The sequence below is a fragment of the Numida meleagris genome, chromosome 17, assembly GCF_002078875.1.
Source record: "Numida meleagris isolate 19003 breed g44 Domestic line chromosome 17, NumMel1.0, whole genome shotgun sequence".
NCBI lineage: Eukaryota > Metazoa > Chordata > Aves > Galliformes > Numididae > Numida > Numida meleagris.
The window spans coordinates 719,363-736,947 of NC_034425.1; the positions used below are offsets into that span (position 1 = coordinate 719,363).

Here is a 17,585-nt window from a genome sequence, read left to right on the forward strand (position 1 = left end):
ATATCATTTATAAAAGGAACATTAAAACACTGAAAAATATTTTGTTTTTCCTTAAACCACAGTCCACCATCATTAGGAGTCTTCTATGACAAAATTTCTGTTCTGTATGGTGATCTGCATGGTTCATTAAAAACAGTTTTCCACATTTCAAGGAGTGGGTCAATAAATTTTGGAAGCTTAGATTGATACAGGGTCAATTACAGCTTTACGGCTGCATTTTACAGTATGTATGTATATATGTGTGTTTATGTGTATACCCATAAACATACATGTATCTGTATCCATGAGATATTTGTATATAATTATATAAAACCCAGTGCAGCTCACTACTAAGTGTCGCTACTTGGGGAATGCAAATAATTATCAGTTTGTAGGAAAGAATATAAACTTTTCTACATCACCCTCCCCCAGTCCCTACACATGCACACTTGGAACTGGATGCTCCACAGATGTGTTTCCACCTGTGAGTTGGAGAAAAAGACAGATCAATTCTTCAGAGTATATCAGATTAATCAAGGCAGATCATATTTTACTGTACAGAGGAAAGTGACTGCCTCCTGCTTTTGTCCTGAGTGCAGAATGAAATGGGGACTCCAACAAGAGGAGAAAGCAGAAAAGTCACAGGGCAGGTAACAGCATTCCTAGGAACTGCTGCCTGCTGGTGGGACCATGACCAGTGTGAAGTCAGAGGCTGCATTCCCCTACCCCAGCACTCTCATTCTGGACAGACTGGATTGCAACACATCAGACACGATGTGGCAGGATAATGGTGACAAACAACAGTAATAAAAATGTTTTTCTCTTCTACAGTGTCTGTAGTGAGAGGGTCTTAAAGCACTTCAAAGACATTATGGTATGAACCCTCATAATGCCTCTGTGGAATAGGAAAGTTGCTATTACCATTGTGTGTTGACCACATAAAACAGAAGTGCTGGGGACCAGACCATGGACCATGACTCCCAGTCTTGGACCAAGTGCCATTTTGGTGACAAACTCTCAGAAAAAGGAATAAAATCATGTAAAAACACCTGTACATGCTGAAATGCCACTACTCTAGTACCAACCCTTTCCAACATACAGCGCAAGCCAAGGGAACACACAGTGCCCAGAAGAAGTTGCAGCCATTGAGGACTTGGTGCCTTCTGAAAGAAATTTGCTGAAAACTTTCTGTGGTAGTGGCAGAATCCCAGAAGAAATTTGGCCTAGAAAGGCTATTTGATGGTTCTAATGGGACACATCTGCTTGAAACTGTTGCGTGGGTGGAAGAGGAGAGGAGACAGGGCCAAGACTTCTTTGGAGGATTATTGCCCAGGTAGGACAAGTTAGCAGAAGGCCTGTGATGTTAGTCAGAATAAGAGAAGGCTCTGAGGTCAAATAGCCTGGAGCACAGCATAGCATCTGCATGGGCTTCTTGGGCAGAAAACTTCCATATTGGCATCTGGTCCAGCAGCTTCTTAGTTGAAAAAGTGGACATTTAGACAAAGACGAAAGCTTGGGACAAACAGCTATGGAGATGGAAAGAGAGTTGACCTACCCACAGCCTCACATGGTCACCTCTGCTCCTCCAGCTCTGCCACCTCAGCTCCTGCAGACTTTAGGGTGGACTCTCCTCTCCCACAGTGTTCACATCTCTCTTCTTGCAGAGGGGAAGATACTGGCTTTGTCTGGGACAAAGATGAATGAAAGAGCCCCGGAATCTTAGCAGGGACTGCCTCCCCGTCAGTCATGTGCGTTTCTCTTCTCTTCAAATCAGTCACGAACTTCTGGCTGAAGGGAAGTAAGTCACCAAGGGCAATGTTTGCATGGGGATGTGCGCTCTGTGAAGAAATATCCCGTGACTGAACTGAGGAGCTTGGAGGTAGACAGGGGAGAGGAGTGTCCATCAAAGGAAAGGGTCAGAAGATGAGGTGCACGCCTTTTCTCACTTGTCCCTCCCACGCCACTGAACTTCCACCCTGATCCATACACAATTCTGGTTTTTGCCCAGAATGGTTTTGCCCAAGGCTGCACAGTAATGGCCACTTAGATCACATAGGCTCTTACTTGTTCCTTCCTAGCTCAGTTTCCGTCAAACAAAGCCCCAGTACTTCTCTCAGGTGGAGTCTATTCAAAACACAGCCTTCATCAGCTGAGGCGGAAGAAAGCCCATGAACTAGGAGCAGCAACCCCAGCATGGTCTGAGAAAGAGAAGGGCCTTGGATCTCTTCTGAAAACTATCACAATGAAAGCCAACATGGCCACCCGACTGAAGCCTAACTCTGAAGTCACCTGGACTAGACAGCACGCTCCTCCTGCCTATCCTGCACCAGAAGAACCAGGTGCTGCATCATGAGCACCTGCATGAGACTCAAGCTCATGACAACCTACAATCAGTGTATGCAGTATTGAGCTGGGAACATCATAAAGGCTGGGAGGCGAGATGTATTTGCGGGGAGGAGGAGAACAGAGCTAATTTAGACAGAGTTTGGTGTAGAGCAAGTAGAAAATGACTCAGGATGAGGACGTGAGAGAGATGTGCCACATGGAAATGTGTTTAGAACTTAAAGTCAGTCATCCTTTCACCCCAAGGAGGAATTGTGCCTGCCCTTTGGATTGCTGCATGGGTGTGTGCATGTGCTGGGGCTTTGAGTTCACACCATGGACAGGCAGTGCTGGATAGTGCCCAGTGCCACTGCAGCTACAGCAGTGGGGCTGGGTGGCCTTCAGAACCGGAGAACCCTATCCTGGCCAAAGAAAGTTCTATTGTGAGTTGGTTCCGCAGAATTTGAAAGAAGCACAAATGAAAGGAAAACAAATAATAATAATAATAGAAAAGGAACAACAACAACACAAAATCCAGAGCAGATCCCAATCTGAGTAGAAAGCCAGAGATAAAACGCTCACAAATTCTGGGCCCACAAGTCTATTCTTAAAAGATTTTACAAATATACATTATCTAATTACCATTATATCAGATATACAACATGCCCGTTTATTATAATTATGCTGGATATATAATTGATATGCATGAAATGGAATTGTCTGCATGGTTAGGTCTGGGACTCAGTGGAATTGGAATTTGAAAGGTTTCTTTTTGGGCCATTATATGGTGAGACAACCATGGAAAATAACCAACTTGCTTTTTGGTAGACAGACACTCTCAGCTTCGAGCTTCTGCTAAGGTCTGGAAGGAGATTTGCTACATACAAAGTTCTAGGTTGCAACTAAAAGAAAGAAACATATTGGGGAACAGGGGAATTGGACAGGTGGAAAATGCTATCAGGAAAAGAAACTCCTGGGGAGAAATTCGGATGAAACCCACAGTAGCCTTTCCTGGCAGAGGTGTTGGTGGAGTCAGCACTTCCCCCAGCACAGGTCAGCAGGGTGAAGCTGAACAAATTCTGGCACTAGAGCCTCAGCAGCGGCAAGAAGCTAGAGGAAGAGAGAGGCTGTTCCTCCTTCCTATTTACATGTTGGAGACAGCAAGATACTAGAATGAGTGGAGAAGGGGTCTAACAAGCATTTCAGTATATTTGTGCTTATTGAACACATCAACCCCACTACTTCCTACACTGAGAGAGCAGGCGATTTGTAGGCACTAGTATATTTTTGTCTTATGAGTATATTTAATATAAACTAAATCTTTATTTCTCAGCCAGGCTATTCTTGTCCCTAGATCTGCCAGTCCCTTAGGAAAGTCTGCCCTTGAATTTGTTCCAAGGGTGAGGAAGAACAGATGGATGGGTGCTGGCTGGTACTGAGTGGTCTGGAGGTGATCCCCAGCTGCTAGAAGCTGACCTACTTGCTACTGAAAGGTCAGCTGTGAGGACTGGCATGAGGGATGAGAACATGGCCCCTTCCTGCCAGGATGGGGCGCTTCATTTCTCCCTCCCTGTCACAGGCTGCATGAGACTGGTTCTGCTTGTAGCAACTGAAAAGTCTTAAATTGATAAAAATAATCAGATAATGTAGGTGAGCCCTTGGAAGGAGCCATCTACTTACTATGGCTTTCTTTGACAGAAACTGATGCACGTCAGGAAGTTTCCTCCATTATCCCTCACTATTTTCAGTTTGCTTGGGTTCTTCTTATGTAATCGATGTAGAGGTGGCTTTAAAAACAATGTGGATGGGACTGTCAGAGAAATCTTTCCAGACACTGAGTTATTAGAGGTTATCTTGGCCTATAAGGCCACTGCAGTACGGGGTGCTGTGGCCACCCCAGTCCTTAATGAATATCTACAATGCTCGAGGTCATATCAAACAGTCACCTCTGTTTTGCTCGCTGTGCGGTAGTGGTGGTGGTGTCCTGGAATATAATGCAGTTGTTCTACCGTGTTGTGCCGTCGGGAGGCGAACGCTTGGCGCTTGGCGGAGGTGGGGTTCATCCCTAAGGTATTGTACAAGTTATTTGAGGCACTAGGATGGGAGTGCATTTTTGTCATCCTGTAGCGATCCAAGACGGGTGTTGAAACAAAGACGTCTGTGTGTGACAGTGCCCGTGACATAGACTGCTCGGGGTATCCCGACCGCTCCGGGGAAAGCAGAGGGTCCTGGGAGTGGAGACGCTCCGCGGACAGAAGCTGTTCGTCTGAGAGGATCCGTTCATAGGACATGCTAAACTCCTCAGGCATGATCCTCTCAGGGGACAGCACCCTGTCCTGGGACATGGCCCTGATGGGACGGCGGGGCCTGTCCCTGTGGTTGGTCTGTTGAGACATTTTGATGACGTTGATAGGGAGCGTGCCACGGGCTGCCAGGTCGGGCAGGTGTCTCCTCCTCATGTAATACTCATCAGCCTCTTTGTCAGCTGTGGGGAAAGAAAGGGAACAGTTAGAAATGTCAGAGTGCTGTCCCACAGGGTGAGAATGGGTGGTGTGCTTCACACAGCCATGCGGCAGCCTCCCAGTAAGACCAGAGGGCTGTCTGCTAGCAGCTGGCCCTGGGCATGGACAGCCATGTCCGGATGCTGCCTGTTGGAGGGGCACCAGCCCCATGTGCGTTGTGTGGCCATGGGCTTATCAGCTATAATTGTGTCCAGACAGGTGTAATTCCCTTCATGATGCATCACACCTTCTTGCACAACAGAGACAACAGACTCTGTATGCTGCTGAGTCCAGACCATGGTATCACACAATTTACACAAACAGCAAGTTATGGAGAAGTGATTCAACGTCACCTTCACAATGCACTTACAAAGAAACCATAGAGAAAGCAGGTTGAGGCAGGCGATTTCCCCATTTGGGGAAACTCGTACCTCCGGCCTCAGATATCGATGTGCTGTGAAACCCTAAGCTACCTCAAAACATATTTAATTACTATTCTTGAATATTTGTAAATGTGCTTACAAAGTGTCTCTGGTGGGCATGGGATGTTCCCTCTGAGATGTTGAATCATATGCCTGAGGTTTTATTTTCCAGTGTTTCAAGATACTGCTTGATATTGTGGATATTTATCCCATGGAAAGTTGCATGCTGAGTTTGCTTCCTCTCTGCCTTAAATGATCTCTTTGTTGCAGAGCTCTTTTTGGATTTCAAACAAATGCTTCAGCCTCGGGGAGGATTTCACCTGCTGCAGATACATCCCAGAATACTACTTAAATCTCAGAGCAGATGGAATGACCTGATTCAAACAACTTGTGGTTTGAAGATGAAGGAAAAACCCAAATTTCTGGTAAAACACTTTGATGTTCATATGCCTTAAGCTGGGAGAGTAGGACTACCTATCTGGAAGGAGGATCATCAGTCCTTTGGTTGCAAGACAGTGCAGCCTATGGACCATCATGACATGCCTGTGACTGCAGGTGTAGAGCATGGAGCACTGGTCCCTTATCAGAAATACTCTGTCGTTAAATGGAAGATCCCAACGCTGTCTCCATGGGCTGGGGGATGGTGGTGTGTCTAGTGCTCGACACTAAGAATCTGTATGTGTCTTTCTCCTCCATTTCCTTTTCTGAGATGTTGTCTTGATGTTGTCCCATCCTTCCTGGCTCATCAGTGGCTTCAGAAGACCCCAAAGTGAGACTTATCCCAGACACGTGGCAGGCAGCCTTCATCTCCATGGAGAAGAGAACAGAACATGCTCTAGTGTGCAGGGAGTGTCTTCCCCATTCAAAGGTAAAGAGAAATTCTCCACCTTACAGAGAGAACAAGATCTCTTGCAAACTGATCTTTTGGGAGAAGCCTGGCGCAGGGACCACAGAGTTGGAAACACATGCATAATCCAATATGCACTTATCATCTCAAGCCAAGTACTGATGGACATCGTCTCTTATATTCCACAGCCAACTCCTGGGGCCTGCTATAAAAGTCCTGTGCAAAATCTTTTGTCTATAGGACACATATGGTAAAGATTAGAAGAAAAGGAAGGCCTTTCATTTTCTTAGCTGCATTATTTCACTCTACTGATACAGGTGATGTAAGATGGGAAAAGTATAAGATGGTGGAAGAGCAAAAATGCACATGTAGAGTTTCTGGGGATGTTCAAGTGCTATTTCAGGACAGCTGGCAGTCATGAAGTGGGTGAAGTAGACGATCCTCTTGTGGGAGAGCATCCTGTTCTGGGACATGGCCCTGATGAGATGGTGGGGCCTATACCTTTGTCCTCCAGTGCTTGGAGTCTATGTAGACATTCAATATATCCAGCAGTTAAGCAGAAGCTTGGTGAGATGTGCTTAAGCAGAAACTGTTTATTCTGACACAGACATAAATCTATAGTTTTTACACATCCCATCAGCTGAGGAATTGGCTGGCTGTCCCATGAGGCATAGTGTTAGCTGAGGAAATGTCAGCTCTTTATGATACTTAATTGGGTGCTGACAGCATCCCAGAAGTTTGCTCACAAGAAAGCATTTAAAATTAGTGCCTTGGGCTCTTCAGGAAGAGCTGTAAGGAGCCTGTGCTGGATGACCTCACTCACTGATTTCTTCCTCTCCTGCGTGCTCAGTGCTCTTTGATGTCCCCTGGATGTTGTTTCTCATGTTCCTCCCAACAGCCCACACAACCCAGTGGGTCCATGAGGAAGATAGTCGGTCCTTCTGCATCCAAAAATACAAGCTGAGAATGCATGTGCTGAAATGCATGCCCTGTCAGCACCATCGTTGTTGCTGAGCTCTTCTTGACAGCCCACACTCTGCCAGGGCATGAGGATTACCCAGAGCTCTCCTCTATTGGCATGCTCACCATGGACAAGATTTGCTCAGCAGAGTATATATTGTAGAAATGCGTCTTTTTTTTTTGTTGTTTTTGTTAATAAAAAGCTTCTAGGAAGATTCTTGTTGCAAATGTCAGAGAGCAGCTCCCATGGCATCCAACCCTCATGCCTTTAAAACCACCTTTTAGGAATCCTGGGAAGAACTACTGAATTTTGATACGACCAGAGTAATGTTAGACATTTGTATTCTATCATGTGGCCATAGATAGACTTGCACACACTCGGTGTGCATGGACTTGATAATGCTGCATGAGGCTGGTTGCAGAATGGGAGCTGAGCAATTAGCACTCTGGCACTTGGCCTCTGCTCTGGATGAGAGAACTGCTGCTGGATTTGCCCAAGTGACTCTAAATAGATGTAATTAAAGCAGAGAACATCCCAAATGGAGATGTGCTTGGATGCTCACACCTGGCCATGGTAATTGCCACAGGAGCTAAACCAGCTTAACTGAGGTTTGCAGTGGTTTGAGCCTGCTAGTGAGGCAGCAGAATCAGCTGATTAAATGTGTTTCAAAGTTGTTTCTTGTTAATTTAGATGAACAAGCAGCACGGTCTACACTCCAAAAAGTTTTGCTAATGAGAAACATTAAAAATATCCTTTCATTAAAAATAGCCCTTCCACTCTCCATCTCTTTAAACAGTGCAGAAGTCTGCATGGCCCTTTACTGGCAGTTGCTAACCCATTCAGGGACCTGATTTCACTTTAAAGGTGTTCCTAGGCTCACACAGGCTGCCTTCTCTTTTGCTGCTGAGAGACACAGGTAGATGTTGGCACAGCAATTCCAGGAACATTTTCAGGTGCAGACAAACTTCACATCTCCATCTCAAAGGAATCAAAGCCTCAAACCACTGACAACATGCTGGCTGAATTAGGCAGCAGGCAGGCTTCCAACAGGCTGCTGACTCCAGAAAGTGACGTCGGTTGTGCATTACTGGAGCAGCGATGGAAGATGTAGCCCGGTGAGAGGCCAAGTATCACACGAGTGCCTTTTTGCCCAAGGGGAAGCTGTACAGCAATGTTTCTGCACCAGAGAAGAGCAGTGAAACACACATGGCTTCAGGCTGCAGAGCTTCAAGGCTCCAGGTGCATCACCCATGGCTGGTGCTGGAACTGCTGATGTCTGGTCACTTCTGTCTGCTAAAACCAAAAGCGCAGAATCATAGAATGGTTTGAGTTGGAGGGAACCCTTCAAGGCCATCTGGTCCAACTCCCAGCAGTGAGCAGGGACAGCTACAGCTCGATCAGATCTCAGAGCCCTGTCCAGCCTGACCTCGAATGTCTCCAGGGATGGGGCAGCCACCACCTCTTTGGGCATATCCACATGCCCAGGACCTGAAATCTTCCAATCTGTATCACCCCATCCTCACTGCATCAGCAAGTTCACAGGGAAAACGAGGCTCTGATACTACTGCTCCTTATTGTTTTATTGATGCTTATGTGCTTATGTGATTACTGGCGTTTTTAATTTTAGCCAAAATGAAACTGCAGTTGAATAGGTTTCTCCCTTACAGATGTGCTTAAAATTCAAAAAGATGTCCTGAGTGGATTTCTAAAGGCCAGAAATGATGAGCAGACAGGAGGAAATCACTGGTCTATTGATTAATGGAGATTTCTCTTTTTTTTTTTTTTTTTTAAGCCAGTCTCATATTTATGGGGCTTCACTCATGGTTTTCAAATGCTTAGCAGTGGAATTAAGGGAAATCACATTTTTCTGGACAATTTCTTTTTTTTTCTTCCCATTGTTTCCCCTCATGTTAGTTCCTGGAACACTGGTGGGGCTGGTCTCACCGAACATCAGGAGTATTGATTGCTTTAGGGCAAGCCGACCTGCCCAGGAGATTTTTGTTTCTCTCATTTGGAGGGAGAACCCCAAAAGAGTGTTTCTTCATGTCTCTCCTCAGCCTGGCTAAGATGAGTGAGACAAAGCCACTGCAGGAAGGCAGAGCAGAGCTTCTCTGATGCTGTAATTAAATAAATGAGGTACACTTGTGGGTTTCTGAGAAAAGAGCGTGGAGGAGCCAAGGATGATTTTTCTCCCCACGGTTGTAAGTTAGCATGATTAAAACATATGCACGTTCATCTATATGTAAGGTCATCAGAGCAATTTATTTGCTTTTCTTTCTCAGCAGTTCCAGTATATTCCCTTGTTGGCCTTGTCTTTCCTCTTTCAATTGGCTTTAACATTTTCGAGCAGCCAAGTCATTTGTGATGATCCTTCAGCCAATACCAAGTGGTTTAATATGCCTGAAAATATTAGCTTCCTTTCTGAGTGACCTTTCTCACTCAGCTGGGAGCAGCAGTTCCCTGGGGTGCTGGGCAAGGCAGAATTAACACAGATGCTCTTGCTCAGCTGCATGTTTCCACACCCTGCTCACTGCTGCTCTTCCCATGCAGAAGCCCACCATCAAAAATGAGGCTTGTTATCCAGCAATGGGTTTGATTGTTTGCCAGAGCTACTTGGGGGTCAGTGAGACTGGCACCTTGATATCACCGAGATGGCTGCCCTTCATCACTGATTATAAAGATGCCTGGATGAAACAGGGACCACATGCCTGATGGCTGAAGTATCTGACTGCACCCCAATGAGCTCTGGCTCCTCATCTTTAGCAAGGTGACAGTAAATGGCATTTCTTCTTGGTTATTTAGTTCAGATGTCTTTCACTACCATTGAAAACAGGTGACCTTCAACTTGAAGAAACCCACACCATTAGCTGGAGCACAGATTCAGTGTCTAATGCCTTTTGTTTCACTCAAATAGAAATACATTATTTGTTACTGAGCTTTTCACAGCATTCTTTTTTTTTTTTTTTAAATGATGGCAGGGAGTTCATTAGAAACAAGCAGTTTTAAATATAAAAAAAACCAAAATACAATTATTTATTTGCAAAGACACGCTATTTTTTTTTCCCCGAGATTTTCTGTTGTCTGTAGCTTCTTTATATGGAATAGGAAAATTATATTGCTGGCGTTTTTAAACGGGAGATCTGAATTCCTATTTTCCTTTGACTCTGGAGAAGACTGACTATAAGAATGGGATTCAGTGAGGGCTGCAAAGATGTTCAGAGGTTGAAGTTGAAGTCAGGTTGAAGGAACTGGGCTTTTCAGCCTGAAAAAGAGAAGGCTGTGGGGAGACCTCACTGCGGCCTTCCAATATTTCAAGAGAGTTTAGAAACATGAGGGAAATCAACTTTTTACACGGATTGATAGTGATAGCACAAGGGGGAACAGTTTTAAATTAAAGGAGGGAAGATTTAGATTAGATGTCATGGGGAAGTTTTTTACTGAGTGTTCAGGTGCTGGAACAGGCTGCCCAGAGAGGCTGTGGATGCCCTGTCCCTGGAGTTTTTCAAGGCCAGATTGGATGGGGCCCTGGGCAACCTGATCTAGTACGTGATCTAGCAGTTGGCAACCCTGCCTGCCGGGGAGGTTGGAACTTGGTGATCCTTGAGTTCCCTTCCAGCCCAAGTCTTTCTTTGATTCTATGAAGAGGAAGGCTGACTCTGCTCAGCACATTCTTGAAGGCATTTGATCTTGGCACCTTAACACAAACCTATTTTTGTCTTTCTAGACAAATATCTAGGAAACAACGCAGGAGGTCAATGCATCATCCCTCCTGTGACCTGCTGAGGGGCACGCTGGACATGTAGGGACCAGTCCTTTCTTTAATTGTAAAACAAGTTTCTGGAGACCCCGTGGATCAGACACTTGGTAAACTAATGACCAGTGCATGGATGGAGTTGCTTGGTCGGAGTGAATTTATGTTCAGTGTGGGTTGGGTAAGCACTGCAGGAGTGGATACAGAAAAGTGTTCAGATCTGATGTGTATTTCCAGATGTTGGCTGTGGAAGGTGTGGGAGGTTCAGTTAGCATTCATTTGTTGTTTTTTAATGTTTCATTGAGATACATCACTATCCTTAGAAGGAAGCTCAAGGAGTTTTCAATGAGCATCTATGCATAATATAAAAACAATAGATGAATCTCAGGCTGGAAGAGGTCTGGACCATCCCCTTCATCACAGTAAGAGCCACAATAAGAGTCACTGGTGCAGTTCCTGGTGGTGCTTCCCTAATCTGTTCCCAGCAATGTCAAGACAGACATCTCCCAGGCTCTGAGCTGGAAGTGCTTATCCCAGGTAATCCCAAGCACTGGAAATCAATTAGAAATGAAAGAGCAATTCGGAGGCTATCCAATTGATATATTTTTACACTCTTTCATCTGGAAAAATGAAAATAAATCATCACCTTGAAATGAGGAGATTTTAAAGCAGTTATATTTCAATGTCATGATTTCAGGGGTTTCCCAGTATTGAACAATATCATCAAAGCTACTGAAGAACATGGACAGCTAATCACAGGAATGCAGGGAAGGGAAAATGCTTCTGGTTAGGAGAGCAACTCTGAATGTTATCAGGAAGCAAAAGTCACGTACATGACAGGATCCACTCCCTAAATACCTTATCTCTGTTCTGCAACATGGTTAAGCACATGCTTACTTTTCAGCATGTCAAATACACTTGCCTAAATGTTAAACATGTATTTAAATTCCACATTGAAGTGCCAAGGAGTGGGCTGAGTTTTTTTGTGCTACATTTCCATTGCATTTTCTCTTCTGGAAAATCCTCTGCATGGAGATATGTTATGGACAGTCCAAGGGCTTCTCTGCCACTTCATTTTATATGTCTCTTTTAGCAGGCTAAATGGGGAATGCAGATTTTATACAGACCAAGTAAGTAGCATCTGCTCATTGTCACCCATCTGCCTTCAGTGAAGCTATTGCAAATACAGACATTTATTTTTCCAACTGAGGCGGTGTGAACACCTGGCTGCACCCAGAAAATGTCCATGTGAACATACTACAGATTTGATGTCTCATCTGGAGAGAGCATTTTTCATCACAAATATCACTTATTTCTAAATCTCACCAAAGCTGAAGAGATTTCCATGTGAATATTCACCATCAGGAGCAGCGATGTGCTGGAGCATTGCAGAAAAGTTGACAGAACGATGTAATATGTAGAACAGCAAGAAATAATAGATACTAATTAGCATGAACAGGCCAGAGAGCACCACATCAAGACATCAGCAATGCACCAAAGACCAGCGTATGGCGCTGGTCAGGACCATGGAACATGGTGGATTGCAGCACTGCTAAGGACAGGCAGATGTACTCCTACTGAAATGGAGGTTCCCAGCCAATTCAGCAGCTTTTCATCAGCCTGGGTTTGTCATCTGAATCCAGCTGCTCCTGCAGATGGTGAGATATCTGCCCTGGGTGCACCAGGGTGAGCTTGGCTGATCTGAGCAGCCAGCTTGGCTCATCTTGGCTCTGACAGAAAGCAAAAACTATTCTCAGATGATTCTATCAGGAGCAGAGAGAGGTGCAGAGCAAGGGGAGGCAGCACAGGATGGAGGTCAGTAAGCAAATAACCACATGTGCTCTCACAGTAATGAAGTGACTCTTTCTCTCTCCTCTTCCTTGATGGGAAGTGACAGCCAGGAGAATCATTACTGGAGATGCCAACTTGGGCAGTAAAACAACAGAGGGAAGAAGATTATTGCCTTAACGTTGTGCCCACTGTGGCTTACAAGCAAATGAGATACAAAGGAAATGAAATGAGCTGACACCTACTTAGTCTCTTCAGAGAAGAATATTTACTTGGGTTTGTCTTGACGGCAGACTCGTAGGATGGTGGAAGGTGAGAGAGGTTCTGGAAGGACCGGGAGAAGGACAGATCGTAAGGTTCGGTGGCAGAAGTAAGGATGTTGTTCATCCGTGGCTTGTCTGCAAAAAGAAAAAAGAAGAAAAAAGACATGTCCACAGCATGCATCAAAACAAGCTGAGAGGGATGAGCTGTTCCCACAGCTCTGGCTAGGGAGAAGTGATGTAACTGTGCCAGCCTCAATGGTGGCTCCTGGACAGGATTTGAACTGGCTCCAGCAGTTTGGTATAAAATTGATTGTGTGGCTTTGCTTTGTCCACAGCGATCATGGAGAGAGGCAAAGTGCTGCCTTGAAAGCCTCCACACAGACCAGCCCTCTTCCCAGGGGTCTGGTGGACTGGGAGTCACCTCACTTACCGTGGAGAGCTCCATCACGGTGTGGTGGACTGACCCCACTGCATCCTGCACGAGTTCATGCACCATCACCTACCTTTACCCCTGCAAGCTACGCTTTTCCCATCGTCATTGAAACATGTCTCTGGGTTCATTTTAATAATCAAATTGCTCTTTCATCATGCCAGAATTCGGGTCACTGCTCCAAACCTGGAAGCTCCCACACAAAACCCAGCCCATGGTCCCAGAGTTCTGGTGTGCTCTGGGGATGGCCATACATCCCCTGCTCGTGGTGAAGCACGAGGTGGAGCTATGCAGTGCACATCTGGCTGCAGCCAGAAGATGAGGCAAGGCTTGGAGAGGTTCCTGAGGCACAGAAGCAGGGCTGGAGGATGCCGCCCTCTGCTTGTCTTCACTTTGCTGGTCACTAAAGGAGCCCCTGGTCAGCTTAAAACTCCCGCTGTTGGGATGCTAATGCTGAGGGCACTGTCAATAAAGATTAACACTGAGCTGGGATGTTAGAAGTCAAGTCCAGGCAATCTGCAGAGTTTGCCTCATAACCGAAATCACATCCCTTTGCCACTAGCTGGATGGAAAATGGTCTTTCATCAATTCAGCTGAAGAACAGAGGCCTGCTGAATTGCAGCATTTCTAACTCCCCGGTGTTCAAGTATTAAAATAGGCAGAGATAAGAGTATCGCAAATAGCAAGGGCTGCAAATTCCTGGGAGCAAAGCTAGAATAGGCTACAGGGTCATGGAAAGGGGTTCTGCGGGGCTTGCTGCAGTGTTGGACTGCATTAGCTGGGTCAAAAGGCCAAGGAGCTGGCCATTTGTGGTGTGCTCTGGCAGGGAAACCAGTGGGCAAAATGTTCTGATGTAGTTGAGGAGCAGCAGAATGCTTAGGTCTTGGGTTCACCCTTCCCTGTCGTGCAGTCCTCCAAAGGGTGCTCATGAAGAGCAATGCAATATAAGCTCAGTACTCACTCATGTGCCTTTAGACCCTCACACACTCCCTGGTCTATGGACTGCTGTGAGCTAAGTCATGACTTCTGCACAAACGTGGAACAAATGTGCTAGCCTTGTGCAATGTCCAAACATTTTCCAGCTTCCCTTGTCTCCCAGAAAAAAATTAAATGAGAACTACCCAAGTAGAGTGCAGATATTTCAGCAGATATTTTCTAGACTTGATTCCCAAATTCAGTGGCTTCAGTCAGACAATCTCCTCCCCTGCTGTGTGGGTTTTGCGTGGAGCCCTGCTTGCATTGGAGAACAGGACATCTTCTCAGAGCACTCACATTTTGCAAACTTCCTTGGTGATCCCCGTTGCCTAAGAATGGGTGCTGCAGTTCCCATGTGTGTGGGGAAGCAGAGCTGCCTCCACAACCTTCCTCCCACTGCAACTTCTGCTAAATATTTAAAACTTCTGTCCCCTATGCTTTGCATGCTTCTCAGCCAAGGAGAGGCTGACAGTCCTGTCTTCCTGCAGAATGCCTCTCAGGGTTTCCCAAAGCCAGCATCCTCGGAGTGCTCCTCCACAGCTCCTGCAGGGCTCAGTCCGGAGGCACTTGAGCCATGTGGGGTATGCTAGAGAATCTGCAACATACACAGGGGGTGGGAAGGACGGATGTGGGACCTATCAGAGACCTGGTGCCTCCCATGCTTAGGCACTTGAATGACAACCACCGTGTCAAACAAACCCAAAACTCATTCCTTCCTGCCCCCGTTGTCATGGACCCTGTGCACTCTTCCACATGAGGAAGCCTCCTTCAGAGCATCACACTGGGGCATTCTTCCTCAGTATCTATCTGTGGGGTTTGACTCTGAGTAGAGGAGCAGAATTTTCCCCCTGACCAAGCATGGGTTACCCCATCTCATATGGGGAGCACCACAAGGTGAGGGGGGAGGAGATGTCTCTGCTGTGGCGCTTATAAGCAATGATGTGCATGCTCTCTTCTGGGCTCAACAACTGGCAGCCAGTGACCGCCACCTGAGCGAAAAGGAAAAGCCCAGTTCTCTGCCAGAGCATCATTTTAATCCTCGTTCTGAGAATATATGAGGCACTTTCTGACAGAATTTAGCAAAGGCAAAAATTTCCTCTTTACAATGCAATAACCGTCTTGGCTAATAAAAGCTTCTTCCCTATTGGTTACGTATGTCTCTACACTCCTGGAATAGTTATTGCTTGGCAAAAAGAACATAACCCCAAGTGAGCCTATAGCTAATGTATCATTTCTCCGAGAGTGTTATTTTCCTGCTGATGACTTCAACCCATGTCTAATAGACTGACTGCAGGATTAGGAAGTGCATCACATCATCAGGGAGGTGGAAACAATTGATTAGATATTATCCAGTAAACAGAGACTCTATCAGCATTGAAACGATATGCCCACTCCTACTTGTGCTTGTAGGGCAAGGACCCTGGGGTAACATCTCTTTGCAAATTTTTCAGCCAGAACCTGTATCTAATCTCCATTCTGCATGGAGGTTTGGATGAGCTGAAATAAGCCCAGTTATATGCATGGAGCTGTGTTCAGTGCTGAAGCAGGAGCATTAATTGACTACTTGCATGGAGAGTGTGAAATTAAGTGCCACACGTTTATCCAATGGGCTTGTGCAGAATCACTGCATCTTCATACTGCTTTTTCCATCCAGTCAGTCAGGAACAGACTGTCAGTATTTTGGCAAATGAGAAGTCACCTTGAAATTCACTACCTACCGTTCAGCAGAATAAGGGACAACTGAAATGACCAAGATGACTTCAGAAGTCTTTTGCAAAATGTAGTTTGAGGGCAACACTGGAGAACCGAGAGCCGCTGGGAAGGAGAAACCTCTTCTGCAATTTAAATTCTGAGACTAATTCAGCAGTAACTCTTTGCTTCCACACCAAATTTGAGTCACACCTTTCCCTGGTCTCCCTTTTTCCTTTGTGGTGTTTAATGGCTTCTATGGAAGGTGCTAGACCTAATTAATTAACAAGATATAAATAAAAAGATCTCTCCATTTCCTGCACGGCAGCTGAGGTTGCTTTGTTCTCCAGCATTGCCACTTGTTCCAGTTCAGCTCTACATTCTGGGCAATCGCATATGGCCACTGGAAAACAGAGGATGTGCTATGCTTATTGGAATTGCCTTTGAAAGTCAGTGTTAGACCATGTTTGCCTCCCTTCCATCCGGCAGCCACACGCCAGTTTATGCCCCTCTGACACATCATGCTTTCCGGGCACAATTTGCAAAGCTATCTGCAGAGGAGCACGGAGGAAATTAAACTTGCTCAGTGCACAGCACACACTACAGAGATGGGGACTTCACCCAGCAGTCTCTTTTCTTCTGGTTTCTACATTCTCTTTGCTATAGCATCAAAGCAACGATACCTCTTTACAACCAACGCAACATCTTACAATTCTGAAGGCATCCCTCTGATTAATTCAGCAGGAGAGGGCTCAGCCCTGCAGCTCTTCCTCTTTGCTGAGCATGGATCCACCCGCGTGGATTTCAGGGGCTGCAGCACCTCCCTCTGCAACTGTGGATTCATTCCTCTGTGTTATGTGTACACCCAATGGCTTTATGATCTATAAAGGAAAGAAAAGCACTCTCTGTTGAGTGAGAGCCTTGTTCCACTCCCAGCACTCTGGGCCGAGAAGCAGGCTCAGGATTTTTAAAGCTGGAAGCTTGTGTTGTGGAAAGCAGACCTGAAGACTCTGCAAAGCAGCTTGCTCTTTAATGGCAGCTTCTGTCTCAAAGTGTGCTTACAGGAGGCACAGAACCCTTTGAGGACGAGGAGAGGAGCAAATGATGACCAGGAGGGGGGAAAAAAAAAAAAAAAAAAAAAAGTGAATTTATGGCAAAGTTTTGAACAAAGCTCAAGTGGCAAAAGGGATGTGCTCCATATTTGCATATGAGTCTGCACATATGTTGTGTGAATTTCGCAGCATATTTCAACAGATGCCTTTTAAAACATTCACCCAGAGAAAGCAAACAATGTCACCTAGAAGAAGCTGATACAACCAAAGCCTTCTGCTGCTCAGCTTCAGCTCGTCAGAGCCTCAGCCCTCTGTCACAGCACGCGCTGCTCCCCCAGCACCGCCTTCTGCTCAGCCACTTGAAGGCTCAGACACAAAGTCTCTGATTCTGATGCAAGCTCTTACAAAGGGACGCGTTCCCCAAGGAAACCTGGCTGTTTGGTACCTCCTGTGCCATTCTGAGCCATCCTGGGAATGCCACGCTGCTACAGCAGGCACGGAACCAGTGCTCACACACTGGAATTAAAACTTACAACATATATCCTCAGCTTTTTTTTGGAGGGGGAATGGAACTATCTGTGTTTTCAAACATCTTTCTTATTTTT

General features: G+C 45.7%; 1 protein-coding gene across 1 annotated transcript in view; it reads right to left on the reverse strand.

Annotated features, from left to right (window-relative positions):
• SHISA6 (shisa family member 6) overlaps nucleotides 22–17,585 on the reverse strand; it is a gene marked incomplete at its 5' end in the record, with an annotated part of 222,505 nt that continues 204,941 nt past the window's right edge. The window contains 2 exons of the mRNA XM_021415252.1: nucleotides 22–4,786; nucleotides 12,817–12,969. Of these exons, the coding sequence (XP_021270927.1) occupies nucleotides 4,236–4,786; nucleotides 12,817–12,969 (704 nt within the window). The remainder of the gene's footprint in view (nucleotides 4,787–12,816; nucleotides 12,970–17,585) is intronic.